The 11,016-nt window shown below is 35.8% G+C and overlaps 1 protein-coding gene across 1 annotated transcript; it reads left to right on the forward strand.

The window, feature by feature from the left end:
- Positions 1-343: 343 nt before the first annotated feature.
- Positions 344-6,565, forward strand: LOC127618192 (enoyl-CoA hydratase, mitochondrial-like). The gene is made up of 8 exons (XM_052090502.1): positions 344-498; positions 4,207-4,404; positions 4,495-4,622; positions 4,709-4,808; positions 4,929-5,033; positions 5,157-5,276; positions 5,593-5,660; positions 5,752-6,565. Exons 1-8 carry the CDS (start codon positions 411-413, stop codon positions 5,815-5,817), a joined length of 873 nt encoding a protein of 290 aa, XP_051946462.1. The 5' UTR covers positions 344-410; the 3' UTR covers positions 5,818-6,565.
- Positions 6,566-11,016: the final 4,451 nt, after the last annotated feature.

The raw sequence follows: 11,016 nt of genomic DNA on the forward strand, positions 1-11,016 counted from the left end.
ATTTCCATCTAATACTAAATTGTACAAACATTCAAAAATTGCATTCATAACACCAGTTTGCAACAACCTACCTGTGGCAAAAAACAAATGCAAATATTCAACAAAACATAAAATGAAATAAAAAGTACAAGAACATGGAACGTTTCTAATACTTCTCAACAACTTGTTTTATTTTTTATTCTGAAAAGGGCTTCTGAAAATTATATTAATTAAAAAAATTAAATAAAGAGTGCTAGTGATTTATGTTTGAGCAACAATAAAAATGCTCAATTAGATTAATAATCTAATGTTTTGATTTTCTACTATATCTGGCATCCAGGTTTAGATGTGACGTCACCAACGAGAGCCAACAGCACGTCTTCAGAGCTGCACAGTGACAGTAACGTTACTGTTGTTGACTCCGCGCAACCATGGCGCTACTCTACAGATCCACAGGGTTACTTCTCAAACATAGATTAGTGCCATCTGCATTAGCAGCAACAAGGCAATGCAGTTCAGGTAACTGAATATATTTGTACTTAAAAACAATGTCTTCTTTTTCTGTGTCATTCACGAGCTTTGCCGAGGTCGGAAAATTGCGTCATCGAAGTGCGCTGGTTGTGTGAATGAGTGTAATGAAATGCCATATATTCAAGTTCTGACAGCGAAATGGTTGCAAATTGTAACTTTTTGTCCAGATTTGACGATCACAAAAAAATTAAATAATAAACTTCCTCAAATATCATGGCCGCCGGATGATCTTTGGCCATCTGCACAGTCTGCTAACCTGCTAATTGTTGGAATAACTTTACAGTACCTGCAGATTTCCTTAGTGCTTGTGTACATTAGAAAGAGTTATTTCGCCTAAATATGCCTTTTCACCCTTGACTAATTTCGTACCAACTTATATCCTCCATAATAAAAGCCACGGCAGCTTGTGAACTGAAGTGAAACATACTATATTCCCTAATAAAGTTATCTTTATTAAGTATCATTAATACTATTTAAAATAAATGTATTGAGACTGCATGTTAAAGGAATAGTTCACCCAAAAATGGACATTCTCATCATTTATTGACACTCATGCCATCCCAGATGTGTATGACTTAATTTCTTCTTCAGAACACAAACAAAGAAGATTTTAAGAAGAATATTTCAGCTCTGTAAGTCCATTCAATACAAGTGAATGGGCACCAATATTTTGAAGCTCATAAAAAGGACATAAAGGCAGTATAAAAGTAATCCATAAGACTCCAGTGGTCAAATATATATCTCCAGAAGTTAGGTGTGGTCATGAAACATCAATATTTAAGTCCTCCTCCATGTCCAGTAGGTAATATGCATGAAGAATGTGAATTGTCAAAAACAAATGAAAAAGAATGGAGGTGAAAGGGGTGATTGATAGTAAGAAAGGTCTTAAAGGGGTCATATAATGCCATTTTTGTACAAGTTAATATGAATCTTTAGGGTCTAAATGAAAACTTTGTAATATACTTTTATTAAAAATTCTCATTAGTATTTTAAGAAAACACGAATTTTACCTGCTCAAAAACAGCTCTGCTTTCAGCACGCCGTATCAGTGCATATGACTTTAAATGATAATGAGCTTTGGTCACCCCGCCCCTCCATTCTGGAGTTATTCTCCGTATAACTGTTTTTTTGTACATTACTTCTTAATCAGTAACATACAAGTAAACCAGGTGTAACTTAGTGTTACCATGTTAACTGTAACACCTGCGTACACAGTTTTTAATAACACAATAACCATAACGCGTTGTTCATTATAAACGTGGGATTATGAATTATATTGAGAACGTCGTAACGTTATGGAAAACATGCCGTAATGTACCCTGAGTGTAAACATTAGCCACATTCATTGTGAAGCGTGCAAGCGATTTGCAAAGATTAATATAAAGGTTAATAAAACGTTACACTTACTTCTTCTGGAGGTGCAGAGGGAATATAAATAGTTGGTACCGAATCTTTTTTCAGCAGCAGCTTCTTAACAAAACCAGCTTTATACTGACCCTCGCTTATAAAGCAGTCTGGTGAAAAATGATTCACGCAAACATGAACGCATTGACGTTGCTCGTGGGGAATATTCCCATCGTAAACAAAACTCAGCCACTGCGTCTTCAGCGGTTCAGATTTAGGAACATCAAAATGACTGCTGTGTTCGTTATTACACCGAAGAACAGAACACCACAATCGCTTAGGCGCCATTCTGCTCCAGTGTATCAACAATGATGACGGACTATGATTGACAGCTCACTCACGAGCGAGGGCGGGTCTGTGTTGAAACACTGCTGTCAATCAACAATCCTGGGAGGGGCGTCCGACCGTGTGACGTCACACGGTCGAACGGCTCGATTTGAGGCAGGGGAAAATATACAGGTGAAACTCGAAAAATAGAATATCGTGCAAAAGTTCATTAATTTCAGTAATTCAACTTAAAAGGTGAAACTAATATATTATATAGACTCATTACAAGCAAAGTAAGATATTTCAAGCCTTTATTTGATATAATTTTGATGATTATGGCTTACAGCTTATGAAAACCCCAAATTCAGAATCTCAGAAAATTAGAATATTGTGAAAAGGTTCAGTATTGTAGGCTCAAAGTGTCACACTCTAATCAGCTAAACACCTGCAAAGGGTTCCTGAGCCTTTAAATGGTCTCTCAGTCTGGTTCAGTTGAATTCACAATCATGGGGAAGACTGCTGACCTGACAGTTGTGCAGAAAACCATCATTGACACCCTCCACAAGGAGGGAAAGCCTCAAAAGGTAATTGCAAAAGAAGTTGGATGTTCTCAAAGTGCTGTATCAAAGCACATTAATAGAAAGTTAAGTGGAAGGGAAAAGTGTGGAAGAAAAAGGTGCACAAGCAGCAGGGATGACCGTAGCCTGGAGAGGATTGTCAGGAAAAGGCCATTCAAATGTGTGGGGAGCTTCACAAGGAGTGGACTGAGGCTGGAGTTACTGCATCAAGAGCCACCACACACAGACGGGTCCTGGACATGGGCTTCAAATGTCAAACGTCTTACCTGGGCTAAAGAAAAAAAGAACTGGTCTGTTGCTCATTGGTCCAAAGTCCTCTTTTCTGATGAGAGCAAATTTTGCATCTCATTTGGAAACCAAGGTCCCAGAGTCTGGAGGAAGAATGGAGAGGCACACAATCCAAGATGCTTGAAGTCCAGTGTGAAGTTTCCACAGTCTGTGTAGGTTTGGGGAGCCATGTCATCGGCTGGTGTTGGTCCACTGTGCTTTATTAAGTCCAGAGTCAATGCAGCCGTCTACCGGGACATTTTAGAGCACTTCATTCTTCCTTCAGCAGACAAACTTTATGGAGATGCTGACTTCATTTTCCAGCAGGACTTGGCACCTGCCCACACTGCCAAAAGTACCAAAACCTGGTTCAATGACCATGGTATTACTGTACTTGATTGGCCAGCAAACTCGCCTGACCTGAACCCCATAGAGAATCTATGGGGCATTGCCAAGAGAAAGATGAGAGACATGAGACCAAACAATGCAGAAGAGCTGAAGGCCGCTATTGAAGCATCTTGGTCTTCCATAACACCTCAGCAGTGCCACAGGCTGATAGCATCCATGCCACGCGCATTGAGGCAGTAATTAATGCAAAAGGGGCCCAAACCAAGTACTGAGTACATATGCATGATTATACTTTTCAGAGGGCCGACATTTCTGTATATAAAATCCTTTTTTTATTGATTTCATGTAATATTCTAATTTTCTGAGATTCTGAATTTGGGGTTTTCATAAGCTGTAAGCCATAATCATCAAAATTATATCAAATAAAGGCTTGAAATATCTTACTTTGCTTGTAATGAGTCTATATAATATATTAGTTTCACCTTTTAAGTTGAATTACTGAAATTAATGAACTTTTGCACGATATTCAAATTTTTCGAGTTTCACCTGTATAAGGAGATTAAAACAAAAACACTGGATGGATTTTTATCATAATAGGATGGTTGTGTACAGGCAACACACATTTCAGTACAATCAACTTGAAAAAGTGCATGTACCATTATATGACCCCTTTAAATATTGATCTGTTTCTCATCTACAATGATCATATCATTTCTGAAGACATTGATTAAACCACTGGAGTGGTATGGATTACTTTTTTACTGCCTTTATCTACTTTTAATTAGTTAATTTTTAGGTGAACTATTGGTCCCCACCCACATGTCTTTTGCAGGTGGCCAGTATCAATACATAATGATTGACAAAAAAGGTGAAAAGAAGAATGTTGGTTTCATACAGCTGAACAGACCGAAGGCCCTGAATGCTCTTTGTGATGGACTTATGTGTGAGGTGGGCAAAGCCCTTGATACGTTCGAATCTGACAGTGAAGTTGGAGCAATTGTCATCACAGGGAGTGAAAAAGCCTTTGCAGGTGTGAAACTATCAAGATAATATTATATAATATCTTTTGTATTGTCAATTTGTACTGATTACATGTTATTACAATTTTTGTCTTTAATAGCTGGAGCTGATATTAAAGAGATGCAGAACAGAACCTTTCAAGAATGCTATGGTGGCAACTTCTTGGCACATTGGGACAGAGTATCAAGAATCAAAAAGCCTGTTATTGCTGCTGTCAATGGGTTTGCGGTAGGTACTTAAAGAGTTAATTTGTACAACACTATTTTTTTCCGTCAAGGATCAAATATACATATGTTATTTTCCTGTGGACATAGCTTGGTGGAGGATGTGAATTTGCCATGATGTGTGATATAATCTACGCTGGAGAGAAGGCACAGTTTGGACAGCCAGAAATCTTGCTGGGGACCATCCCTGGTAATTTTTTATGGATTTCTTAGTTGCATTGATTGCAGCTGAAGCATAGTTCAGAATGTTAATCACTGAGAATTGAAAGGCAGCTGAAATCACATTAATTAATTTATTGTTTGGCCTCAGGTGCTGGTGGCACTCAGAGGCTTACGAGAGCAGTGGGGAAATCCCTCGCAATGGAGATGGTCCTGACAGGAGACCGAATCTCAGCTCTGGAAGCAAAACAGTCTGGTTTGTCTTTCAAACCTTTCTTTAACATTATTAGTACAGCTTCCTACTTGATTGATATAAAACTAGATCATATTTAAGCTCAGTCTCTCAATTTAATATCTGGGCTAATGTGTTAACTTGTAGGTCTGGTAAGTAAAGTATACCCTGTGGATCAGCTGGTTTCAGAAGCTATCAAATGTGGTGAGAAAATAGCCAGCAATTCCAAGCTTGTTTCAGCTATGGCAAAGGAAGCTGTTAATGCAGGTAAGGATTTAATTAACTAATCCTGTATTTGGACATTGCCTAGAGTTTGTATATCTGTGTTTGTGTACAAACAAACACACACACACACACACACACACACACACACACACACACTGGGCCTCATGAAATTTTACATTCAATACGACAATTAATTTATGAACAATTTACACATTATATGCGGTCTTCTCATGTTTCATTAACAAGGCCCATTGACGTTCATTTGATTAATCCATTTAAATCTGGTGGTCCTTAATAAAGGCATGCATGTGGTCCAGAGCATTTAAAAACTGATTTTTCTTTTGTCCTCCTTTTACAGCATTTGAACTGAATTTAGCTGAGGGCTGTCGACTTGAAAAAAGATTGTTCCATGCGACCTTTGCCACGGTGTGTCACATTATTTATTTCCATTTATTCATTTCTTTTTCTGGGGGAAGAGATTGCATAATTTGTGAACCTGCTGTGTTCTAATTTTCAGGAGGACAGAAAGGAAGGCATGACTGCCTTTGTTGAGAAAAGGAAGGCTGCTTTCCAGGACAATTAGGTTTCCAGTGAAAATAGGGTGATTTTTAAACACAGTGATATTTAGTTTATGATCAAATGCTGATATTAATTTACTCTATTTTGCCTTAACTGTTTTTTTATATCAAATATTACATTAAAACCTGGTTTGCTGTTTCAAAGAAGATTTCATAAGACATCATAAAGACCGTGATTCAGTGGGCTTACATTTACCCTTCCCAGTAGTTTATCTTTTCTTTTGCATTACATTTTATCTAATCAATGTAAAGATTTGATTATGTCCTTTGTTTTAAATGAACTGTAAATGCTGTTTGATTTATTCACCTACAAATAGCTTTATAGTATCCTACAGTCTTGTGACATTATATGTGCTTTACACAGATGCTTGCAAGAATACTCGAGAGTATGTTAGTAGAGAGAAAAAAGAATTGCTTGGATTGGAAATTACTTAAAGTATCAAGGGCTGTTTATGAATTCTTGAAAAGATTTGCTTATTTATTTACACTATAAATAGAGTGATCCAGTACAGTAACTTGTGTAGTTGTAGTTATAATTCCTATGACATTTGTTCATGGTTTTGCAAAAGGTATATTAGTAATGTGTCTAAAATATCATTCTTGTTTATAAAAAGAAAATTAAAAAATAAATAAAAAAAAGAAGAAATAAAAATATGGGGTTTCATACCTACTCTAATTCGACTTATGTACAGAATATGCTGATCTGGCAGTTTCAATTATGGAAATTAATTCAGACCTGTAACGCATCGCAATGACCCATCGGTAGGTGGTGCTATTAATGTATTTCTAAATTAGTTTTTTATTTATTTATTTATTTATTTATTTTTATGCTCAAAACATTACAAAAGGACCAGGGGTAGCCCACAACAGAAATATGACAATAATAATACATTTAAAAAAATAATTTTAGTAGGCTAAATAATTTAATGTATATAAATTCCCATTTCTGAGTGTATTTTATGTGAAATTCTATGTGAGAATCAAGTGAGGTAATTTTGTTTTTAGGTAGCTATTCACTGCTGCACAACTGAGTCAAGATATATGGCAAGTTTCTGAGTGACAGTGATTTCCTCACAATTAGTTCAGGTGTTCGGCATATTAAGTTATTATTATTAGGCTGTTATGATTAACCATCGTGCGAATTACAGATAGCTTGTTTAAAGTCTCAAAAAAATTTGCTTTTAAAACTTCTAAACCTTTTCCAGCTTATCGCGGTTTTTTTTATTACGGTGACAACGCGATAAACATTTCACTCTATTCGATGTAGGCCTACATATTTTTATGATAATGATGTATATAATATATATATATGTTTTTTTTTTTTTTTTTTGCATATTCTGATATGTTTTAGATTAGGTTTTTGCCTTTTCCGCTTTTTTAACTACGTTGGCTAAATGCAATTTAATTTATTCCAGAAAATGTCGCAGCATTGCTTTTAAAGCAAACCTCAAACTAGCTGATTATAGATTAACTGTAAAACGTATTGCCATTTAATTCAATGATAGGCCAGGTTAAAGATCAGCAGAGAATTTACAGCCTACTTTTACGTATTAAAATGAACATTTCTATTATTAAAACAAAGTACAATTCGAAACATTATTTATAATAAAAATACGTTTAGACAATACAGCGTCCAAAAGAACCACAGCAAATGCAATTAGGACGAGCCTATTCAACTCAATTGCACATCAACGGAGAGCGTTTTCTCACTTGAAAACCTCTGCTTTTTTCGCACGGCGTCTTTCCAACTCTCTCAAAAGTCCATAGCCTAATTGATTTTAATTTTCATTCAATATTCCCCTCCGAGTCCAGCTTTCTTCTCAGCCCCTGGAACAAAACTTTTAAAAGAGGAGAAAAAACGTTCTCTCCACACACCGACACAGCACAACGGTCTCCTTAAAGACAGCAAAAGAGAGGTTCCACTTTGAAGTCTATCCCCTGCTAACGAAAGGTCAAAATAATAAATGTAGACCGAATTGAGGCGCTCAGCGCAGACAAAAGGGGCAAAACGTTACATTTTGGCAGAGGCAGCTCCTCATAGCGTGATAAACTCGTTTGAAAAAGCAGAACCAAAGAGGGAGCAGCATGGTTCCTGGGTAAAAGAAAAGATCTTTGAAATGATCAGACAGTCTTGGCTCCTCCGAATGTCTTTTCTTTCACCAGTCTTCCATCTTTCTACATTTCGCAGCTGCAAAGCCTCCACACACCTCTATTGGAGCAAATTTCCCTGAATTACAACCACATCACTTGAAATTCCTCTTCAAAGCTGCTACACGTCTAGACGTTTCGTTCTTGATTTTAAATATTAAAATAATGATTTCCGTAGGAACTAATTAATCTTATTTTAGTTTACAGACAAAACTATTTGCGACTTTAATCTGATCATTTCCTGGATTGTGCCAAAGTAATTTAGTTTAAAAAATATTGGCTGTATTTTAACCCAGTATGGTCGACAGCAATATTGTTTTAATTTCACGCGGTAAATGTAGGCTATTACGCAGGTGCACATCTTTGAAAACAAGCTGAAAGTGTCGTAACCTGTCACACTACAGCTGATGTCCTCGTGATCACACGGATATTTCATCAACATTTTAGAGCGAGCTTAACTGGTTCGCATTGACAAAAAATAATGTGGCGCCGTCAGAAATAGGCCCTTTGCATGGTAATCTGTTTATCGCCATATTTATATGCCATATTTCAAACTCTTTTTTTTTTTTTTTTTTTACAATTGAGCGCTTTATAGCATATATTGAATATTAATGTGTATAATCATTAACTTCTTACAAAGACATTGTTGAACACAGTATAAAATCGGTCGGTCATTCATTGAGCACTTGGAGTGCAACTTGAGTCATGAAACGCATCTTGCGTTTGAATCAGGTCTTAGTGCGTCTGACCAATTGAAAAATACTAAAAGGTCACATGACTCCGTACAAACTTGTCCGAACTGTCACTGTTTTTAAATGGTTATGCTAAAATAAATACACTCATTACTTACACCTTAATTAATGTATGTTTTGGCGCAAATGGGTCATGGAGATGAACTGTAAGTCAAAGCAGACAAATCTCCGATGGTGCTTGTTTCACAAGAGCCATTTCTAGATTATTCCGAAACGATATTTAGCCTGCGTTTAAAAGAATGTATCATGTCATTAATTTAGATGAAGCTGAACATTTAAAAATGTGATGATCATGATAAATCCGAAGTTTGATCCAGCAGAAGGCAGAGATTGTTACGTGATTTGCTCTTTCATTTTCGATCCTCAAAATGTCACTCAACTTTATAGGCTACGTCACATAGCTACAAATGTCAAGATTTTAGTATCTCTGAGCCAAAGTTCATGCTCCTCAAAACATCAGAATTAAAAGAACACCACGGTTCCATCTGCCATAGCTTTGGTCTTTTTTGTCTTCATATTAGCAAAGGCGCATTAATGCAGCACTAACGAAATGAACGCCATGCACTGAATGTGATTTTTATCACTTTTTTCAATTCTTACAGGCGCACATTTTCCAACCTCATCTATTTGTAAATGTCGTCCGGTGGAGATAAGATCGGATGGTATATGTCCTACAAGCGTCCAAATCATGTTTGCCATGGGATCCACAGTTTCCACCAAACTGTAGAAATGGTATAGAATAGAGTTTCTACCTACAAATCTTTTCATTTCGTTTGCCGCACTGTCATCTCAGGCTACTGTTTAAGGAACAAGGTCTGTCACTGGATTTGAACCCTCAAGAGAACCTTTTCTGTACCTCTTGTTAAAATGTATAACACGTTTTGGGTACATCAATTTTTTCCAGAATTTACTAGTATAAAATGTGCTCACTTCTTAAATTAGATATCATATTTGGTTAAGATACATAGCCGAATACTATATAGCCTACAGTACCACAGTATTATGGTTTAGTTAGTAGAAATAGCAGTCTGATATGGAAGTCATGGTTACCATGGTCGTTTTTTGTAAGCACAAAAATATCTATTCATCCAGAAATCATTCTTAATATAATGGGTGAATTGAGTAAACAGCCAAAAATGTCTGTCATAGATGTGGGTATACCAGAAATTTTGCAGGCAATATTGAAGCTTTTTCCTCTTGATACCTATGAAGATTTGGTTGGTGATAACGTTCCTTACATTCTGACATCTTTTATTTATTAAATGGCTATGCTAAAACCCACAAATTTACACACTGTATTTTTAATGTAACTTTTTCACTTTTATGTAACTATTTTCCGAATTGTATAATAATAATAAATAAAAAATCAGGTTGTCACTGGATAAGGTCTGATTTGGTAGGCAGCTGTCATGGACCTTGTGCAAAGTGACAAACTGAAGGGGCTAAAAGTATGGAATCATGTGGACCTGCTGTAAGCTCTTATATACACTAAAGATCATATCTCATATGATAGGAACTATTCATCACCAATTAAAGGGAATAGACAAAAATAGACAATTACCACCGGCAGTTTTCAAATGTGTCATTATAGATTTATGAATATGACTTTCATTTAAGAAGTCAATATAACTCTTGTAGAATGTATTCGCTTTCATAATACATACTCGTACTGTATATCTATATCATTTTATATATATATGTGTGTGTGTGTGTGTGTGTGTGTGTGTGTATGTGTAAGATTCATACAATTGAACAAATTGCTTGTTTTTCTTCTGTTCCAAAAATGAGAGTGAAGTTTTTCAAACTTAACATACTAAGCTTCCTGTTTTTTCCTTTTCTCCTGTGCAACATCTGTAGTTCAATTTGCTGGCCAATAGTCATGCTGGCAGTTAACACCATCTTATTCAAGTTTGTGAATATTCTGTTTTTAAGACTGATTTTCCTTAATAAATACTTGAGATAGAATGCAAACTAATATTCTGTTTTTTCCATTGGTTTATTCTCATTTTATTTTTATTCATTTATAATAAAAATATTTTATTATAAAAAATAATCAACCTTATGGCTTACCAGTTGTGGTCAAAGTCATTGTTGTGTTTATGAGTTAGAGACATATACTGATCATACTTACAACAAACCTTCTATGATTGTTCTATGTTTAATTCTGTTCAATAAAAGTCATGCTAAGACACATTTTATTTTAAAGTTGCAAAAAACACACCATTTAACAAATTCATAATGTATTGTAAATTAACATCCAGTGTTGCAGTCCTTTAGACATTACATCACTTGTTGTATTATTGC

Source organism: Xyrauchen texanus, chromosome 24 (assembly GCF_025860055.1).
Source record: "Xyrauchen texanus isolate HMW12.3.18 chromosome 24, RBS_HiC_50CHRs, whole genome shotgun sequence".
Taxonomy (NCBI): Eukaryota; Metazoa; Chordata; class Actinopteri; order Cypriniformes; family Catostomidae; genus Xyrauchen; species Xyrauchen texanus.